Here is a 22,320-nt window from a genome sequence, read left to right on the forward strand (position 1 = left end):
GATAATGCAGTTAGCAAACACTACGTGTCTTAAATTATTCCCACTGTACCTGCACTGACTGCTTCACCAAGATGTAAGAAAGATTAAAAACCCATCCCTAAAACTGGCACAGGCCCAGAAAGGTCTGCACACACTCTTGCAGTGTGGGCAACTTTTACTAGTTTTTGTCAGGTAAATAAGACAGGCCAAGCTATATAGCTGACTATACTATCAAAGTTTGGCAAGTGTGCTAACTTAATATGTGGTATTCCCTCTAGCGTTTGATTAGCACAGTACGATTACACAGAACAAGTTGCTTGTAGGGATGACAGGATCAACAGAACATTGTAACAGCAGGCAGGCATAAGCAACAGCACAATATCAGCAACTTTCCACAACAACATTATTTTAAACATACTCATGTAAGTTTCCTCCCTTTAGGAGGAAGAAGGGGACAAAAGAATAACTTCCCCATCTCAGCAATGTAACCTGTTTTTCAATATAACTGCCAAATGGATCAGTTTTGGGTCCCAATAGGGAAATGAGATTTCTCATTTACATTGAGAGAAATGTAAAAATATGTAGCAAGAGAAGATTTACAGCTGGAGGTATTAAAGTTTGGCAGAGCACCAGTAACAGTGACAGAAATTGAGACATTTGTTCTATGAATTGCAGGTCTTAACATTGTTACTAAGGAACTGAATCTGCTTGCAACTTTGTAACAAGATGAAAGCAGCCTACACAGCTCAGTTCTTTTTAAAGCAAGGGGAAAAAGCAACTAAACTCCATTTAAAGAATAGCAACTAAATGGATTACTCACATACATGTTACCAGAGAAAGTGTATGCTCAAAATACAAATACTATTTCATGTCAGAAGGCATCGAAGATCAAAAATATGAATTCTTATCACCCTAGAGACAGCTATTTGATCTGATGTTGTGTAGGCTTGAGAAAATAAGGATCAATATCATTGCCCCTGCAATAAAACCTGCAGGAGCAATAGGAACCAGGAATGAGCAGCAGCTGTTAAAACACAAATGTGATGTTAAGATGCATAGGATAAAGGGCAACAATGCTGAAATTTACAATGCCATCAAATATATCAATAATACACTCTCACCTAGACTACTACATTCAGCTCTACTCATCATATCTCAAAAAAAAAAAAAAAATAGCAGAAACAGATATGATCCAGAGATGGGTGATGAGAAAAAGTTAGAGACTTGGAAAGATTTCCATGTAAAGAGAGAGAGAAGATTAGGATGAGTTTAGAAAGGAAATATGATAGAGATACACAAACTGGAGCATGAACAGAGGGGGTAAACCAGACAGACAATCCTATCTACCCTTTGAGAATACAATAATTAGGGATCAATTTCATATCCCAGACCAGGTCTGAAGATTATACTGCTAACACTACAGCACAGTAGACAGAAAGATGCTGCACTGACAGAAACACTGTCAAAGTGATATGTTAAACAGAACACTTTTTTATAGCCTCTTGTGTGGGTTAAGGACCACTGTGTTCTAGGAGAAGGTTGAAAGAGCAGTGCTGCTATTTAAGAGGTATTTCTTCTCTCAATAACGGAACAGGTCAGACTCCCAAAAAAAAAAAAAAACACATTAATCACTCAAATTCACTTTCAGGTTCTCATGGCCTACCACAATGACTTAATATTTGAATTGCACACACTGCATTTCAAGTATCTGTTCTAGAAATAACTCTGCTAGAATATTAAGAAAAATCTGGTTTTAAGTCTCTTAAAAGCTTACTTTAAAAAAAAAAGTATTAATCTCCAGCTAAATGGGACCTGAGAGTGTCCCTTTAACTTAAACATTCAAATTTGCCAAGCAGACAATTTCTTGGGGTGCAAAATTTGTACTGTTATGAGCTGGGTGAAATCATTCTGAGAGCTGAATTAAAAACCTTGTTCAAGCCGATAGGGGAATATACCCTTCACTTAAAACAATTGAGAAATAGTTAAAGGGCCACACAAGGCCTTACAGAATATGCCCAAAAACTAACACCATGTGGGCAGGGGGTTCCACTGGGTATTGTGCCCAGGTGGGTGGGTGTGGGATCACACAAACTGGGAAGAGACAAGAACAAAGAAACAGTCATAAAAACAAGGAAGTCCAGTAGTAGCCTGTGAGCACAGTGTGACCCTGGGGGGGGGAGGGGAGAGAGAGAGAGAGAGAGAGAGAGAGAGAGAGAGCACGTGCATTTTGGGGTCTGTTGACTAAACAGGCTTGGGGCTTTAAGCTAGGAAACTATTTGGTTTCTGAATCCTCCTGCACTCAGAGAAAGAAACTGTACATTCCTTGAAATAAACACGACTGCATCAAAGAAAACAACAGTCCGTCAATTTCTACTTCCAACTGGAACATACCCAGGGCCCTGAAAGTTGACTATCTACTTGAGTAGAAAGGAAAAACTACAGTAACTGCAGTGAAAAAACTTTTAAAGTATTGAAATAAAAAACCACCAGTTCAGTTAAAAGGTAAAATTTCACACAAAACAACTGGTTAAAACTCATATTGCATGCTGGTTTTGGAGTGTCACAGATCTCTATGGGCTTCTAAATTACTGAAATTCCATTCTTCTCGATTCAAACCCCTTGAAAATGTTCACACACACACACACAGTTACAACACTGACGTATATTGCGTATTTTACTTCTTTCTGTGGCTGATATCAGGATGGTAAATGTATATTGCTAAAGCAATATGTTTGACATTAGAAGGATTATCCCAAAGGCCAGCCATGGAGAAAGAGAGAGGACTTTCTGCTGCAGACTGTATGGTTTAAAAGCTTAGAATAGTCAGCTCCCTTCTCCCATCAACCCCAAGACTGCTAAAAGTAATAGTTTGGGTGGATTTTTGTCAAGCTAGAATATTAATGAGAAAAAGCTACAGAGAAGGGAGTGTCAATGATAACTAACCCAATGGTAGAAAGACTAGGACAGCTGAGAAATATGATCTGTTATATGTGCACATGTGAGAATAAAACTCCACTATTCACCTGTGTGTCATAAACAGATAGCTAAGGGTTAATGTCTCTTTCACCTGAAGCACCTGACCAGAGGACCAATCAGGAAACCGGATTTTTTCAACTCTGGGTGGAGGGAAGTTTGTGTCTAAGTCTTTGTTTTCTGTCTGCCTGCTTTCTCTGAGGCCACGTCCAGACTAGGAATTAAAATCGATTTTAGATACGCAACGTCAGCTACGAGAATAACGTAGCTGAAGTCGAATTTCTAAAATCGAGGTACTCACCAGTCTGGACGGCGCTGCATCGATGTCCGCGGCTCTCCGTGTCGATTCCGGAACTCCGTTCGGATTGATGGAGTTCCGGAATCGATGTAAGCGCGCTCGGGGATCGATACACCGCGTCCAGACGAGACGCGATATATCGATCCCCGAGCAATCGATTTTAACCCGCCGATGCCGCGGGTTAGTCTGGACGAGGGCTGAGCTTTGGAGAAGTAGTTCTGTTTTCTAATCTTCTGTTTCTAAGTGTAAGGACAAAGAGATCAGATAGTAAGTTATATGGTTTCTTTTCTTTGGTATTTGCATGAATATAAGTGCTGGAATGCTTTGATTTGTATTCTTTTTGAATAAGGCTGTTTATTCAATATTCTTTTAAGCAATTGACCCTGTATTTCGTCACCTTAATACAGAGAGACCATTTGTATGTATTTTTCTTTCTTTTTATATAAAGCTTTCTTTTAAGACCTGTTGAAGTTTTCTTTACTGGGAAATTTCAGGGAAATTGAGTCTGTACTCACCAGGGAATTGGTGGGAGGAAGAAATCAGGGGGGGAGATCTGTGTGTGTTGGATTTGCTAGCCTGATTTTGCATTCCCTCTGGGTGAAGAGGAAAGTACTTTTGTTTCCAGGACTGGGAACAGAGAGGGGGAGTCACTCTGTGTAGTTTCACAGAGCTTGTGTCTGTGTATCTCTCCAGGAGCACCTGGAGGGGGGAAGGGAAAAAGGATTATTTCCCTTTGTTGTGAGACTCAAGGGATTTGGGTCTTGGGGTCCCCAGGGAAGGTTTTTCAGGGGGACCAGAGTGCCCCAAAGCACTCTAATTTTTTGGGTGGTGGCAGCAAGTACCAAGTCCAAGCTGGTAGCTAAGCTTGGAGGTTTTCATGCTAACCCCCATATTTTGGACGCTAAGGTCCAAATCTGGGACTAAGGTTATGATATGTGGAACTGGATTTTTTTGTTTGTTTGTTTTAAGCTAAAACAATCCTAAAGCCACTTGTCAGAGAGTGTCACTTGAATAAAATGTTAGGGTTTACTAGTTGAAATTTATTTAAAAAACAGCCATTTTGCATTTTTTAACAATACATTTAATCCAAAGGGGAAGAGCTAAAAGGATGAGTAACTAGCAGAAACCATGCTCTCTAGAGTGCTCAGGGGTAAGTCTACACTACAAAAAACACAGCAAGTATCAGAACCCAGGTCAACTCACGCAGGCTCAAATGGTTCATGCTACAGGGCTAAACATAGCAGCGTACAGGTTCCCACTCAGGCTGGAGGGTTATTTTTATCCCGGTAGCACAGGAGCCGAAGTCAGTTGACCTGGGCTATAAGACTCACTGCTGCTGGGTTGTTTTTTCATTTTGCTTTTGTTTTACAGCGTAGATGAACCCTATTCTCATTAAGTACCTTGCTAAATCACCTTGAAACAGACATCACATATTGTATCTGAACTGGGTCCTTAAAATGTACAGAATAAGAGCATGTATCAAGGAACATTTTTAATTAATTCAAAGCTAATCACAGTTTGAGTTTCTGTATAATTGGAAAAGTGCTTTATTATTTCTCTTCAGCCTATATTAGCATAAAATGGTAGAAAATTGTCCTATTTATTGTTAATTGCTACATGGGTTTAACAGCCACAAAAAAAACTTAAAAATGTGTACAAAAAAGGTATGCCAGGAAATTTCAAATTACGGCTACTATTACATCCAGAACGCACTCCATGGAGTTTGGTATTGTAGAAGGCTAATGTCTGCCTACAGCTGAACTTGAAACTGTGGTAGCATCATGAAATGTTAGCATTGTTCTTCCTAGTAAGGTGAAAAAAAAAAATGGTTTCAAATCCCCATGTAGACAGAGTAGAACAGTGTGTGACCTTGCATATTAGGGAGCTTGTCATGCGGTAATTGCACTTAGTCCCCAATTTAGTTTCTTTGAACATGTTAATAACAGTATTTAACAAACAAACAAACTCTAAAATTAAAATGCAGTTAAATTGAACAGCTATATACTGAGGGAGCGTCTTCTCTTATGTAATATTATTTAGTCTTAGTGAGACTTTGGCACTGGTAGAGGAAGATGAGACCAATTTATAACAACATCTATCATTACTGACTAGGGCAGCCAAGCTACCATGTCTGCCAAGAGAAGAGAAAAAGGAAGAAATATGTATTAGAATGAAAATTGAAGGCAATCCTTGCCAGCCTTAGGTCTACATTGCCACTTAAGTCAATGTACGTTATGTCCCTCAGGTGTGAAAAAAAAAAAATCATCCTCTCAAGGACATAGCTTAAATCGACCTATCACAATGTCTACACCATGCTAGGATGACAGGAGATGCTCTGCCACTGACTTAATTTCTGCCTATTGGGGAGGTGGAGTACTGAAGTCGATGAGAGAGCACACTCCCATGGACTCATCGCATCTTAACCAAACCCGCTAAATCAATGCCGTTGCATCGACCACATATTAACATGACAAGCCATTAGGCAAGCATAGACAAGCCGTTAGACAAGCCTTTAAAATCAACACTACAATACATAGAGTGTAGTTCAACAAAGAGTAATCATCTTTCTATGAATAGAAGCTTCTGATGATCTGTGTAATACTAACCATTGTTTCTTAGATTTTCTGTGTGGATTTTGAGTTATTGGACTTCTCTAAACTGCATTTCATTTTAAAGGGACAGTTGCCTCTATACCACTGGGTCTCCAACTACGGCCTCCGCTTCTTAAGGGAAAGCCCGTGGCGGGACGGGATGGTTTGTTTACCTGCCACTTCCGCAGGTTTGGCCGATCGCAGCTCCCACTGGCCTGCAGCCCCTAATGGCTCCAGGCCAATAGGGGCTGCAGGAAGGGCGGCCAGCATGTCCCTTGGCCGGCGCTGCTTCCTGCAGCCCCAATTGGTCTGGAGCAGCGAACCGCAGCCAGTGGGATCCGCGATCGGCCGAACCTGCGGACGCGGCAGGTAAACAAACCGGCCCGGCCCGCCACGGGCTTTCCCTTAACAAGCGGAGGCCCTAGTTTGAGAACCACTGCTCTATACCATAGTTGCTCAAACCAAATGATGGTTGACTAGCTTTCTTGGTTAAAGAAAACCTTACTCAATCCACAAAGATAGGCACAGTCTAATGGTCTGAGCACAGAACAGGGAGCCAAGAATTTGCAAGTGCCAATCCCAACTCAGATACTGACTCTTCTATATGGCCTCAGACAAATCACAACTTCTTTTTGCAAAGTACTTCTCTACCTCACAGGGTCATTGTGAGCTTCAATTCAAGGTTTGTAAAGTACTTGGAGGACTACTGAAATATGTCTCTCATGACATGTTTGTCTATACACCATTGGCTGTCTTGTCAACAACAGTCATGATTCCTAAGCATGCATTATTTTGATATAAGCTCTCTTTACACAGGAAAGTATGTGGTTCACACTTAGTCAGATGCGAGTATATATATATATATATATATATATATATATATATATATATATATATATATATATATATATATATATATATATATATATATATATATATATATATAAGCAAAGTATGCCGTATAATTTTCCAAATCACAGAAACACCTTACTTCATTGAGTGAATAACAATAAAATAAAACTGAACAGTGGGCAACCACAATACTCAAGTCAACTAACCCAAAACAGATCCCTTCCAATCTTTTTTCCTACAATAAAGTTTGTGGGTTCCCCTGAGCAATATTCCTTGATCCCACTGAATTAAGTTTTGTATTGTCCATTGAATCACTATCTTTACTTTCAGTGGAGAGGATGTCTTCATTAGCCAACTGTCCCAGTAAAATTCTGGAGTTATGTCCTCCTTTAATTAGCTAGTTTCATGAAAATTTAGGAAACTGATCTCAAAGTAAATAGAAGAACACAATATTGTAAGCAAACTTCTTATTCGCAACCCAAGGTAATATTTCTGGTGTTTATGGTGCTCAACCAGTACAGACATCTAGGAAATAAACATCTTGGCAGTCCATAGATGCAGAAACAAAACATCATCCCCAGAGGTCTCACTATCTATAGCCTTCTGAATTTACTTATACTAAACAATCAGTTCCATCAGGTACTTAGCTGTGAAACTAAGTAAGCGTCCCGGACCTGAAGAAGAGCGCTGCGTAAGCTCATCTCTTTCACCAACAGAAGTTGGTCCAATAAAAGATATTACTTCTCCATCTAGTCTTTTTAATACCCTGACATGGCTACAAAACTGCATACATACCTGGAGCAGTGTTTCTCTAACTTATTTGATCAGAGGTAGGCAACCTATGGCACATGTGCCAAAGGCGGCATGCGAGCCAATTTTCAGTGGCACTCACACTGCCTGGGTCCTGAGCAGCCATCTGTGAGACTCTGCATTTTAATTTAATTTTAAAAGGAGCTTATTAAACATTTTCAAAACCTTATTTACTTTACACACACAACAATAGTTTAGTTATATATTACAGAATGATAGAAAGAGACCTTCTAAAACCGTTAAAACATATTACTGGCACATGAAACCTTAAATTTGAGTGAATAAATGAAGACTTGGCACACCACTTCTGAAATGTTGCTGACCCTCGTATTTGATCATGCCCCTTTTCATGTTTGTAGCAGTTTATGCCCCCAATCCCAGGCACATAAGTACATATACCTAGGGCCGTACCAATTTCACAGATGTGAAAAATGTATGATAGACCATGAAATCAGCTCTCCCCCATGAAATCTGATCTCCCCTGCAGCTGGAAGCCAGGGGCTCCTAGCTGCTAGTCCAGCTGCTCTGGGGAGAGACAAGAGTTGTTTTTCCCCTGCACAGCCGCTTCTGGTGGGGAGATCAGACCCACCTCCATAGACAGCGCAGAAATGAGGGTGCTACACTCTCACTTCTGCACTGCAGCAGCCCAGTAGCTGGGCTCCAGGCTTTCATTTCCCCCTCCCTACCCCCGCATGGCTCCTGCTGCGGCTCCAGGCGCTGAGCCCAGGGCATTCTCCCCTGGGGGCTTCTGCCTATCCCCGATGCTCCAACTGGGGAAGCCTGGGGCCTTGTTGCTGCTCCAGCCAGGTCTCAGGGCAGCCCAGGCTTGGGGCTGCCAACCCCTGACACTACAGCCGGGGCTCAGGGCAGTCTGAACTCAAGGCTTCAGCCCCTGCAGCTGCTACTGGGGTTCAGGGTGACCCAGTAGGTGCTTCTGCTCTGGGGCTTTGGTACCCATTTTTCCTGGGTAGGCCCCCTGCCTTAATCTGTCCCTGGCCTGGACTAGCAGGTAGGAGCCCCCAGTTTGAGCGCTCCCAGCAGCATGGGCGAGATCCTACCCACCTCTACCTCTGGGAACCTCCCCTTAACTACAGGAACCTGGGAGGGTGCTGCCTTCACAGCCCAACTCTGAAGGTAACACAGAAGCGAGGGTGGCAATCTTGGGACCCTCCTAGAACAACTTTGCAAACACCCCCTCGCCGATCCCATTACACCACCACGAAATTTCAGACAAACATCTGAAATTGTGAAACTGACCAATTTTAAAACCCTCTGGCCATGAAATTGATCAGAATGGATGGTGAATTTGGTAGAGCCCTACATATACTGATTTTAAAAAATAAATATGAAACTCACTAAGACACCAATTCAAACAAAGCCAAGAATCTACTGTAGTAAGAGCAAAAGCAAAACTGTGATTGTGGTCGATGTTTACAATCAAATGTGCATACTGCTGTGATGGGAAACCAGGGTACAATCTGGAACTGTGGTACCTCTGTGCCAAGTTAACTCTCCAGCCTGTGCTGTGTCTCATACAGTGCGACGTCTGTGACAAGGAGCTATGATCCTTCAGCCATAAACATGAGGAACCCCAAACCCAGTATTAATGCTCCCTGAGCCACATGAATCATACAGAGAGGCACCAACACATCACCCAAACCCCCAGCCTTGACCCCCAAAATACACCAGCTTATGCTGCTCAAGACTCCCGTGGACAGTGCAAACTCATTAGCTGGTTCACCACTCTGTCAAAGGAAAGTGGACATACACCAGCCTGTGTAATCTGAGCTGAGATTCCTCATGCATTTCAACCAAAACCACATTGTTTTAGGTAAAATACAAAACAGATTTATTAACTACAGAAAGATAGATTTTAAGTGATTATAAATAGGAGACAAAGATCAGAGTTGGTTGCATAAGAAATAAGGATAAACTCACAGTCTAAATTCTACCGCAAGATCTGAATCAAACAGTCTCTTACCCAAACATATGTTACAAGCAACTCACAGTTCTCAATTCACAGGCTGGGACCCATCTCCCCAGTTCGAAGTCTGTGTGTTCCAAACAATCTTCCAAGTTTTGAGACGGGGGAGGAGAGCAGCCAAGTGTCACTGTCATGATGTCCCTCTCCCTCTTTTATATGGTCTTCCAGCTGCTAGAAAGGTCCTTGCTGTGACATGGATTAGGCAGCCCTCATTGCGTATGTACCCTCTCTGAGAAATCTCTGGGACAGTGGATTTTTCTTGATGGGCCACAAAGCTTGTCTGGCTAGTGATAGTTGCTCCTTTGTCCCTACTGAAAGGCCAGCTATGGATGTCTCCCAACCTCACAACATATTTCAGTAGCACATATGGCAATAATTCATAACTTAACATATACTGATAGTACATACAACTCACTAGGATATTAAGATTTTTAAAATGATACCTCACAAGGCATAGTTTGTACAAAACATAATAATCACATGACAGTGATCAATATGGGGGTTCCACTGTACTACTTTGAGGTTCAGAGTGTCACGGCAAGCAGATTAATGTACAGAAGGCAATGATTTTGTATAATGATAAGCAAGCTTAACAGAAATCCGTCAAAACGCACAGCGACATTTGAGGACCCGATATGTCTGGAGGATTCAACTTTGCTAGTTATTCACTGCTATGGGTAAAATTTCATAGTAGGTTTCCCCCCCTCCACCCAAAGCTTCTCGCATGCCCCCAGAATACATTCTATATCCCCGCCGGGGCAGCCTGCTCCTGAGACATTCTGACCTAGAGGTACCTACAGGTCAAATTTTTATTTTTAAATGAAATCAGGGAACATTAGATAAACAATTTTTGTATAGGAGGCACGAAGAGGTAAAGCAAGAAATTTTCTTTATCTCTTGAACAAAGCAAATAAATACTGACTTGTTCATTTTAGGAGGAAGGGTTTGTATTTTTATAGTCACCAGTCTCACCTGAGCCAGGAAAGTTTTCCCCACAGAACAAGTAACAAGCTGCATATAATTCATCTCATCTCTGAAAGTCAAAGTACTGATCCATCTGACATGGATCCCACTTATTGTGATCTTGTTTCCCTCTCAAGAAACAGAACGTGGAAAGGAGAGAGTAGGACAACACCACTACTCCCTATGAACAACTAAACTGTGCAGAAATGGAAAAACAAAAACCCACAACCCACACTTGCCCAACACAAAATCACCACTCGCCACACGCACACACGCTTTTACAGTCTCTGCCATGCTCCCTAGAGACAGAGTGCAAGCAAGTCAATTTAGGGTTTGCTGATCAAGTATAGCTCAGTTTTTTTTATTTTTTTCTTCTTCTGTGCGAGACTTGCAAAGACAAAACAGCTGCAGATTACCTGAAAGTAATAAATTCTGCTCTTCACACAGAGAGAAGCAGGAATAATTCATAGTGCATTTCTATATCCATTAGAAATGCTGTGAAGAGATTTCATGAATGCAACAACAATGTGGTAACAGTACCAAATACATCACCTTGCTGAAATACTAACACACAGTGGAAAGTACCACATTGGTAGCGAACTTGGGTCTACTACCAATTTGCTCTTTTGCTCCCAAGGTTGCACTAGCTGGAAGACAGGCCCATCAGTTTCACACCATCAGGTGGCAACAATGTGTGCTTTTACCAGTATAGCTTATTTCACTCACAGAACTGGTATAAACTATACCAGCAAAAGAATTTTTTGCCCATATAAACTGCACCTGCGCAAGGAAGATTTATCAGTATAGCTATAATGGTACAGCTACACAGGGCTGGTCTACAGCTATGTCTACACTACCACTTATGTCAGTATAACTTATGTCTCTCTGGAGTGTGAATAAGCCACCCTGAGCAACACACTAATGTCGATGTGGACAGCGCTGTGTCAGCAGAAGAGCTTCTCCCATCACTCATTGGTGGTGGATTAATTAAATTGATGGGCGAGCTCTCTCTCATTGGCTTAGAGCAGCTACACTAAAAAGCTTAAGGTCGCACAGATATATATAATTAGAGATATACTTATCTCCTAGAACTGGAAGGAACCTTGAAAGGTCATTGAGTCCAGCTCCCTGCCTTCACAAGCAGGACCAAGTAGTGATTTTTGCCCCAGATCCCTAAGTGGCCCCCCTAAAGGATTGAACTCACAACCCTGGTTTTAGCAGGTCAATGCTCAAACCACTGAGCTATCCCTCCCCTCTTACTACTGTAAGCTCTCAAATGTAGCCATAGCCCACACTGAAAACTTACAGCAGCACAACTAAGACTCTCAGGCAGGGCCGGCACTTGCATTTAGGCAGCTTAGGCAATCACCTAGGGCACCAGCATTATCAGGGGGCGGCATTTTGCCGGAGGGGGCGACAGGCGGCTCCGGTGGAGCTGCTGCAGTTGTGCCTGCGGGAGGACGGTCGGCTGCTCGCACGACTGCGGCAGCTCCACTGGAGCTGCAGGAGCACCTAGCCGTCCGCAGGCAGGACTGCGGAGCCGGGAGACCAGCGCGCGGGGTGGCGAAATGGCCGTGCGCCTAGGGCACTCAAACACCTAGCGCCAGTCCTGCTCTCAGGGGTGTGAATATCCACATCCCTGAGAGACATGGCTATGCTGACCCAACCTTTGGTGTGCACAGCGCTAGGCTGACATAAGAATTCTTCCAGCTAGCTACCACTTTTCCGATAGGTGAAGTGCAGCAATGGGAGAACCCCTTCAAATACTGTAGTGAGTGTGTTCATTAACACGCTACAGCATTGACCTGGCCTAACAGAAGTCAGATTACCTGTGCAAAGAACTAATGCAAGAGGGGCAGAATCTTCAGCTAGTGTAAACTACAATAGCTCACTGAACCTAACCGAGCTATGACATTTACACTAGCTGAACATCTATCACGAGATGTTTATGGTTTCGCTAATAAATCCTTTGCAAGTTAATGGACATGAAGTTTTACAACCTCGAGAGAAAAAAAATAAAACAAAGATTTAAATGCAGAACCTGCAACCACCCTACAAATGCTGGAAACAGTTCCTGAACCAGATAAATACCTAGTAGCCAAAGACTTGTTTTTACTGCTTGCTCAAGGTATAACCTGACCTAACCCGACTTCCCTTGGCACACACAAAAATCTCTAGCTTGAGTTAAGTGGTGCTTTAAACTCAAGCTACCCGGGCTGTTAAGGGGCATGGGTAATGCTTGAGCTATGCAGTGAGCATGCTACCACAGGTTATGCTCAAATCAGCACAACTCCTGAATTGCTAATCCAAGCATTCTGCATAGCTTGAAAATTTCACAGCATGGCCACACTCACTCAACATAAACTAACCCAAGGGGATTAAGTCAGGCTCGCTGTTGCAGTGAAGGCGAAATCTACAATTATTATTTAAAGCTAAACAAGTACAACTGCACCCAGCAGCATTGGTTTAATAAAAGTAATATCAACATTTAGCAGAACATCTCACACGTGGACATTTATAATCTGGATGTTAATTAGTCTTGAGGATAAAGTTTTCTATTTAAAATTTCACATTTCATCTTTTTTCTTTAACATTACTTTTAAAAACTATGGTTATGCTGGTTAATTCTTTGATTGAAATAAACAATGACAAAGCAAAATGTTCCAAAGCAAGAATGGTGCTAATCTTCAAAGGCTCCATTTTCATTAAATATAGTTATCAGTCTACAGTAAGGACTATATGTCATTTAAGTTTTTATTTTGTAATTGTTTATTTCATATTCTTGTTAAGATACAACATAGAAAAGACATTTAAAATCCAGATTTTTATTTTATTTTTTTTACTGGACACTGAATGTGACAATATTCATGTAGCAATACCAGCCAACCACACTATGCAGCACCAGGATTCCTCGTATATCTTGTCAACGTGGCTACATCTACACTACAGCATAAAATCGAAATTACTAAAACCGGTTTTATAAAACCGATTATAAAATCGATTTTATGCGTCCACACTAGGACACATTAATTCGGTGGTGTGCGTCCATGGTCCTAGGCTACCATCGATTTCCGGAGCGGTGCACTCTGGGTAGCTACATTAAAGGAATGAGACCAATAACTTCGATTTCCATCCACACTAACCCTAAATCGATATAGTAATATCGATTTTAGGGTTACTCCTCTCGTTGGGGAGGAATACAGAAATCGATTTTAAGAGCCCTTAAAATCGATTTAAAGTGCCTTGTAGTGCAGACGGGTACAGAGTTAAATCGATTTAATGCTGTTTAAATCGATTTAACTGTGTAGTGTGGACCAGGCCTTAGTTACCTGTGCAAATGTATGTCAGTACAGCAGTCTTTACATTTTCAAACGTGTACATTTTAATGCACAACATTCTGTTTCAAGTATTTGTCTGAGCTAAACTTTGGTGCTCTTGTGCATCTCAAGCATTAACTGAATTTCTTGGAAACAAATCATATGGTAATGTACTAAACTAAGGGTTATGGTAATAAGCTCACAAGATGACTAGTTTTAACACATATGCATCATGATGGTTCCATTTCTACATATTTATACATATATACACATTTTACACAGTGTGAATTAATTCACTTCCTGCAAATGACATGGAAGAAATGAGATTTTAGGCAGGCTTTGAACAAGGTGCTGATAGTCACTTGGCAAAGAGGGAGCAAAAAGGCATGGAGATGAGAGGAAGAGAAAAAAACAAACACACACCAAAAGCAAGGAAAGCATCAACACTGGCATTAGCAGCAAAGTGCAACATAGGAGCCAAGCTCAGTGATGTAGGCCAGGGCAGAATGGCGTAGGAGCTTGAATGCAAGCACAGTAGTTTTATTAAAGGGTAAAGTGTCAGCGATACTTAGATGCATGACCTCCAAGAAAAACAGTAGACGCTGCAAGGTATAGTGTTAGAAAGTCAGTAGATGACAAAGCTGTCTCTGAGCCAATACTGAACCAATGTTCCAGCATAAAGTTTAGGGGCACTAAACTACACTGTCTTTCACAAGAGATGTAAAAACAAAAAATCAATCATATTTACAGTAATTAAAAATCATATGGTGCATTTTTATAAGAGATGGGGAGGTGCTAATCTGAGCAAGATTACACTTTTAAAAACAGTTTAGTCTGTGGTATGCAAGGTTAGGTACTTTAGAAACGTGTGCACATGAACACTCCAAACTAAACTAAGGAAGTGGGAAAATTGCTTTTGTCGGTCTGGGTCTATTCCTTTGTGAAACATGGCCCTGGGTGTTCAAAGACTGCTGTATTTTATCAGCACTCAACCAGATACAAATGAATGTATATCTGTGTGTTGGCTGGTTCCATGGAACAAAATTATACGTCCTAAATATAGACAATGAAATCACACAACAGTCATTCACAGAAAACTGGGTATCCCTCCTTTAAGACTTCAGCTTTTCAATTTATAGATTTGGAATCCACTCCCACACTGTCACTAGATCCCAGTACCAACCAGTTAAAATCGTAGACATTTCAGGCCAAATTCTGCTATCAGTTATACCTGTGCAATTCTGTTGACGTCAGTGAGACTGGAAAAATGAGAAAGAGGGCAGGATTCAATCCACCATTCACTCTGAAAGGAACCAACATTCTCATTCCATAAATCTTCATTAAGTAAACCAGATAGATTATAAAAAAACTTTACTACACTTGAGTTTTATACTTGGCAACATATAAAACCTCATGATTCTCACAGAGTCCAGCACACCTGAGGCACCCTATGTAATCTTAATTCAGATGTTCTCACATGGCTACTGCCCATTTTCACAAATAAGCTGCTTTCATGATGGATTGTTTCTCAAGAGATTGTCCACCAGCTGCAGAAAAATTAACCTACCACAAAAAGAGTTGAATAGGTTTATTAGGGACATAGTCACACAGGGTTCAGTTATCTGATCTGCAATTAGCAATGAAAAATGTGACTCAGCAACATTAGAAGGATTTTGCAAGGGAGCGGGGGGACAGGGACAGAGTAACTTCTTATTATAAGAACTTTATTTCCTACCAATACCAAGAGCAACTTCTGATTAGCCCCTGGTCAATTAGCTCAGTCTTTGAGCTCAGCTGGTTTCAGGTTATGACAGTGGTCTCATAAAATATATCCTGTGAGGTTATTCTCTCTCCACCAAAGCTCTTACAAAAAGCCTACTGTGGAAAAAACTGTGCCATACAGGAAAATCAAGCCTGAGACACACCTTTTTCAGATCAGTAATCTCTCAGTTTTTTCACTAGTTAAGCCAACAGTGGATCTGACTATGTGACAACAGACATGCTGACATCACGTATAAATTTAGTCTAGACCAGTGCTGCTCAAAGTGGTGGTTCGTGGATCGGTGCTGGTCTGCGAGCCATTGGCTGTTGGTTTGCAGAGAGTTTCCAGGGAAAACAAAGAGAAATAATAGTATAATTTAAAAATCACACCAGAATTCTACCAAGAATAATCAGTCGATAAAAGTTGACAATATTAAATATTATGTTTTCAGAAGGACATATAATATTGATAAATAAACAAAATAAAAAATATGTCTGCCAGTTTTTATTCTATTCATTATATTGTTTCTGATATAAATTAATACTACTACAAGTGTTCAAATAATATTTTCTTGGATCTAGTCGTTTTATACTATCCGCCCAGATGCACAGCCTTTCAGTCAGTCTTCAATGCATTTAAATGAGAACATCTCCCATGTACGCCACACTCCCATGCCAATTAATACAGTGAAGAATGTTAGTTTTTCTGATCTGATGTGCTCATGCCTAGTCCCTGGGAAATATGGCACCAGTCCCTGGGACATTAGGGGGAAAAAAACTGCCGGTCCACCGCATCGGATAGTTTGAGAAGACCTGGTCTAGACCACAGTCAATCTAATCTAAACTTCCTTTATCAAGCTAGTTTTCATAATAGCACCTATCACCATGACACCTGAGTCCCTTACCGAGTTCATTCTGTGAGATTCTCAAACCCAGAACCCCCATGTCCAAACGGAATAAACGATCCAGCCCAAATGTCTTAATCAGACCAATAACCAAATATGACAACAATTTTAAAGTGGACAAAGCATCTAGCAAAAAAGACTGGGTCAAAAAAAAAAAAAATCAGGCCATCTAAGTAATAACAGCATTTTACCAGATTGACACATTAAGTGATCTACTGTTTTCTCTTACATTTGTAGCCAAGATACTGCTAGATAAGTCTCTTGATGAGCAATAGATAGAAAAGTTGGTCATCCAAATTCATTAAGAAGTTCTCAGCCTATTGTCACAACTTTCCAGAAACAAGATTTTAAAAGGTTAAACCATTTCATAACCTTTAAAAGTTTCTATGAGCAATCAGTCATTAAAAAGAATGGGCATCCTCTGAGCTCCAGATCAGAATTCCTCTTTTGCTTCTGGGCAGAATATAGCAGCAAAGCAGATAACTGGTTATCTTTACTACCTCTGTCTATGCCTGAAGATAATGATCTAATTATCAGTGAAACCCAACGGATCCAACTTTTCAGAAAAATGTGCTGTTGACTGATAATCAAAAAGGTGATTCCTGAAGCATTTCCACATGGCCATTACCCAGAAAAAACATTCAGAACAGGAGTTTTGCCTTCTAACTTGGAAGTCTCTGAAAGAAGTTTGTTCCCACTCAAACAATTCCAAAATTCCCTTCACTTACAGACATGAAGAGTTCCTGCTATATTACAAAAATGATGCTTTTGGACAACATGGCAACAGGCAGGTATAGCTGTAGGCCCAATCCTACATTCCTTGCTCAGGAAGAACTTCTATTTAAGACAATGCGAGTTCCCTCCCCTACAAGACTGCATGATCAGGTCATGTAATTAGAATTCACTGGTACCTCTCTCCACGACAGCATTTCCAATGGTTTCAGTACAAAGCACAGAATGACTAGCAAACCTCAAAAGGTTCTGTTTGCACAAGCTCTCAAGAGTTCATTTATTTACTGGAACCAGTTTCTTCAACAAAATTAGGTTGGAAACTGTAAGAGGAGAATCTCTTCCACAAGATATCCATACCTTCTACTTACCTGGAAACAACACAATAATCAGTTATCTCACTGTATTTTGGCATTTCCATTCTGGTCCTGGTTCACCAAGGAACAGATAGGTGAGAAGTTACATTTTTCAAACCTTAGTAACAAATTAAGACTGGTTTAAGGTAATTTTATTTTACAAAAAGTTGCTTTGCCCAATCCTAAAAGCTAGAGTTCTATAAATCTTGATTAACACAAGAGAATTGAAGGCAGACTCGAAGGTAGAGGACAACAACAACTCCTTCTACTCACCACAATGTGTCATTTCTGAAAGCATAACTTATAATCAGTACTCGTGTGAGAGGAAAAAAGTGCTAGTGAATTAGCATTTCCAGAACTTGAACATCACTGTTAAACACACTGTATCTGACAGTCATGTTCTCACTGCAGTAACAGGTAGTGAGAAACAAGTTAAAAACCAAAAAAACAACAACAATATTTCTTAAGTATCCAAATTGTTTATTTACAGTGATACCACCAGTTTGTTTTTTCAAATAAATATCCAATTCTTTTGAAGAGCTAAATAGCTCTTGAATATTTCATGGATTTTAGATATTTTGTAGGCTACTTGAAGAATCAAGACCTTATATTCTCTCTTCCCCAAAAAATAAAAAAAAAATAAAAAAAAATTGACCACAGTATTGTTCCTTCATTGTTTCATGTAAAATAATTTTCAAGTTATTGAAAAAAACAATAGAAATATTATTACAGTGCACTATTTGTTTTTTTTCCCCCACTGTGGCACGATAGGCATATGTTTGCCATATAGTTTCGAGCAATCTAAAAACAAAAATGCACCCAGTCTCAGAAAATAAGTGTTCAAAAACAGAATAGTCTTATTATATTTTGTAATCAGTCTATCATCTTTGACCAAAGACTTCCAGTGGATCTGACTGCAATACAACAGATATGCAAAAGTGAGTATTTCAGATTTGTTTTACCCATAATATCCCCAATTGTGTTCAAAGAAGAAACACTAACTCATTCTTCATCAATGGCCTCAATGAAAACTGATGCCTCTGACTCTATACCTAATCATATCATAGTAAGGAGCAAGATCTGAGCAAACAGCAAGGCAAGAGACACAAACCACAAAATTTGTTATATACTGTCAGAGTTGAAGGCAACTTCCCCACCTGAGAACTTAATTTCATTTGCCACAGTGCTGAGCCTGATGAAACAGAGATAGACAGTTTATTTTCTATGTTCCACTGGTAAAGCACAGGGTTCTTTAATTGACAAGAATTTATTAGGACAGAGACAACATGCACACATGTCCCATCAGTGCTTCCATTCATGGAGTACTGTTACTGATCTGAAAATTGGTCTAACCCATTGGTTCTCAAGCAGGGGTATGTGTACCCCTGCGAATACACTGAGGTCTTTCAGAGGGTACATCAACTCATCTACATATTTGCCTAGTTTTACAACAGGTTACATAAAAAGCACTAGCAAAGTCAGAACAAATTAAAATTTCATATGACTTGTTTATACTGCTCTATATACTATTTACTGAAATGTAAGTACAATATTTATATACCAATTGATTTATTTTATAATTATATGGTAAAAATTAAAAAGTAATTTTTCATTAATAGGGTGCTGTGACACGTGTGTATTTTTATTGTCTAATTTTGTGAGAAAGCATATTTTAAGTAAGGTGAAACTTGTGGTATACAAGACAAATCAGGCTCCTCAAAGGGCTACCGTAGTCTGGAAAGGTTTATAGCCACTGGTCTAACCAAAACATGAAGAGAATTCTTGGCAAAAAGTGAGTTTACAAGGAAAGGCATTTAGAATTTTCGGTATTGTTACCACACTTCAAACAACTCCTCCCCCCCCCCCCCCGAAAAAACCCAAACTTCTCAATTAAAACTATAGAGCAAGACCTGTTTCTAATGATGTGAAACAGGACTAGATATCATCCAAACCATCATGAAAAAGGTGTTTACTGCTAATCTGGACAACACTGGCGTGACAAGAATCAGTCATTCACAGGTCAACAACTAGTTCTTAAATCTCCCCCAGTTTTCTCAAACCTGGCCATTATATATTTTTTTCCACCCATTGATCCCATTACAGTCCAATAACAGTCACGATTCCAGAATGCAAATTAATTAAAAGAAATAATCATAACCTGAGGTAAAGTTACTCTATTATTAAGAATTAAGCCAATGGTGAGAACTGCTTTAAAACAAAGTTTGCAACTGATCACATAAGCTATGAAAAAATGTTGAAAAAAATCTAATGGGAGCCAATGTGACTTTTTTGGCTTTCTACCAAAGGCAATTCACGTCAAACTATGAGAAAGTTGATGTTTTACCAGTTAAGTTTTAGGACTAACTAACTATTTCAGCTAATCAGAAACTAGTTTATACTTACACATTAAAGTCACACTTAAGAATAGGGCGGGTTCTAATTAACCACAGCACACAAAAGGATGTTTGGTCATTACTGAGTCAATGAGAATATAGTTTTTCCAATAATACTGGAGAGAGAGAATATTCATTGCTCTGTTATACCAATGTTCCATCATCAGTGTAATGGAAGGAAATAAGTCACTGGCACTGAAGGTCAGTACAAGATAAATTTCTCCCTCTTCCTTAACTATCGGGTTTATCCTTTATGTTTTATCCCCCAACTAGGATTGGCTTTGGCATACACATAGCAACAGCTGACCATAAAAACAGCTGAGTCCACAGACCATCGTTGTTCAGGAAATTTGGGTGGGCAAAAATTCACTTGTGAAATTCAAACAGTTGAGTGGGTTGGGTCCAGAAGCTGTGGACCAGTGTAAACAGTGTCACATCAGTCCATGCTGATACACACAAAGATCTTGAAAGTACAGTCTGAGGTAAATAGCTCTCTGGGCTTTCATTCAATAATAAGGTGGGAGAATGATAAAGGCCTCAAATCAGAGGAAAGGGCAGATAAATAATGCCATATCACAATGTACATGGCAAGAATCCACACAAGGATCCCAACACTGAACCACATACATGGAGAGGTGGAATCCACACAAAGTTTAAGGGGTGCCGGTGGGGATAAACAGAGCTACATCACGATATATTAGTACGGGGTAAATAATGCTGCACTGTGATATGCAGGGATAGGAGCACCCAAAAGCCTCGAAATTGTGGATGGAGGCCTAAAAACACCAAACAAACCCTCCGTCTCATCATATGTTCTGCAATCACCAAAAGAGCCAGAAAAAACCCCAGAGGAGGTGAGAAGAGAATAGATTCCCCTCTGAGGAACAGATGTGATTAAACACTGAGAGGCTAGGATGAAGCCACGGGGGCTCCTAAGGTATTAGGGGAGGAAGAGCTAGGGGTTTCCTAGTTCCCCCCTTGAGCAGGACAGCAGAGAGTTCGCCCACCTGGCTCTTCCTGTGCTTGTGGGGGATGCATTTCCCTGGGGCTGCCCCTGTGGCTGGAGAGAAAAGAGATTTCCCCAACCCAGGAGGACCGTGGGGGGATTTCCCCGGCTGCCCTAGCTGCGGGGAGCTCCCCACCCCAGCAGCCCCCACACCTCTCTTACCGTCTATGTTCTCCCGGTCGCTGATGTGCTGCAGGTTGCAGCCCGTGTCCTCGCGGCTCAGCTCGGGCTCCGGGCGGTAGGACTCCAGCCGGGAGTGGGCATTCCTGCGTAGCTTGGGGCTGGAGGAGACGCAGCAGGAGGTGGTGTTCCCCATCTTCCTTCGCCGCGGGCCAGGCGCGGGAGGATGCAGTGGGAGCCCGTCACCAGCGGTGGCGAGAAGCCATGGGCAGCAGCAGAGAAAAGATCAAGCGGGAGAGGAAGAGGCGGTGGCGGCTGCTGTTGTTGCCTCCAGCCGCACTCCCCGGCTGATCCCCACAGCGGCTCATCCAAGAAGCCTTGCCCCAAGCACGTCCAGCCGAGCAGAGGGCGCCGCAGCTAAATCCTCCTGCCCTGGCATGTACTGCACAAGCAGGCTAAGCCCGGTGCATGCACGGCCCCATTGCTAGCGGCTGAGTTACCGCGCTCCTCCTCCACCTCCTAATGAGCGGGCTGGATGCACTCCCCGGGCGCACACAGCAGCGAGCAGCCCGAGGCTGCCTGTGCATAAAAGGTTCCGGTTCAAGTGGGTGGTAACATCTGCCCGCCGGGCCAGGAAGGCAAGGGAGAGACGGAGCGCTCTGCTCGCTCCCGGGGTGCGCCCAGCTGGGAGAGGGGCAGCCCCGGCGCAGGGCTGTAGTCCCTGCTGCCGCTGCCCTGGAACGGAACAGAGCCAGCGAGGGGAAGCAGCTCGTGTGAGGATCACGACTGTCCAATCTGCTGCTTCCTTCCCGCAGCGCAGCTCCTCACACGCGCGGCCCAGCGCCGGAACCTCGCTACAGGAGTGGGGGCGGATGGAGCGAGGCTCCGCCCTTGGCCCCGCCTCTTTCCCTAGGCCCCGCCCCCAGCCTGCTGAGCGGTGGGAAGAGCCCCCCAGGGAGCCCGGGGATCCCCACAGCGGCCCCCAGTTCCTTGGGCCGCTCTTACCGGGGCTGGGGGAAAGAGGAGCAGGGGCGGGGCAGGGCAGGGCCGGGCCTCTTGGGGAGGGCAAGTTCAGAGCCGCCTCAGCCCCACACACCGGCAAGGGACTGGTGCGGCTGGCAGGAGCAGCGCTTGGGGGGCGGGAGTGATCCCCCGCGGTTCCCTCTCTCCCCCTTCCCTCCATTCTCACTCCGCCGCGGCCCACTCACCCCCTCTGCTTCTGTCGCTCCCACAGTCACGTCCGTTCTCCCTGCACACAGCTCATCACGCGTTTCCTGCTTCTG

General features: G+C 42.1%; 1 protein-coding gene across 1 annotated transcript in view; it reads right to left on the minus strand.

Annotated features, from left to right (window-relative positions):
• CCNY (cyclin Y) overlaps window positions 1-22,004 on the minus strand; it is a 227,100-nt gene extending 205,096 nt beyond the window's left edge. The window contains exon 1 of the mRNA XM_030550147.1: window positions 21,080-22,004. Coding sequence (XP_030406007.1) covers window positions 21,080-21,233 — 154 coding nt within the window. The 5' untranslated portion in view covers window positions 21,234-22,004. The remainder of the gene's footprint in view (window positions 1-21,079) is intronic.
• Window positions 22,005-22,320: the final 316 nt, after the last annotated feature.

Source organism: Gopherus evgoodei, chromosome 2, assembly GCF_007399415.2.
Source record: "Gopherus evgoodei ecotype Sinaloan lineage chromosome 2, rGopEvg1_v1.p, whole genome shotgun sequence".
Classification (NCBI taxonomy): Eukaryota; Metazoa; Chordata; order Testudines; family Testudinidae; genus Gopherus; species Gopherus evgoodei.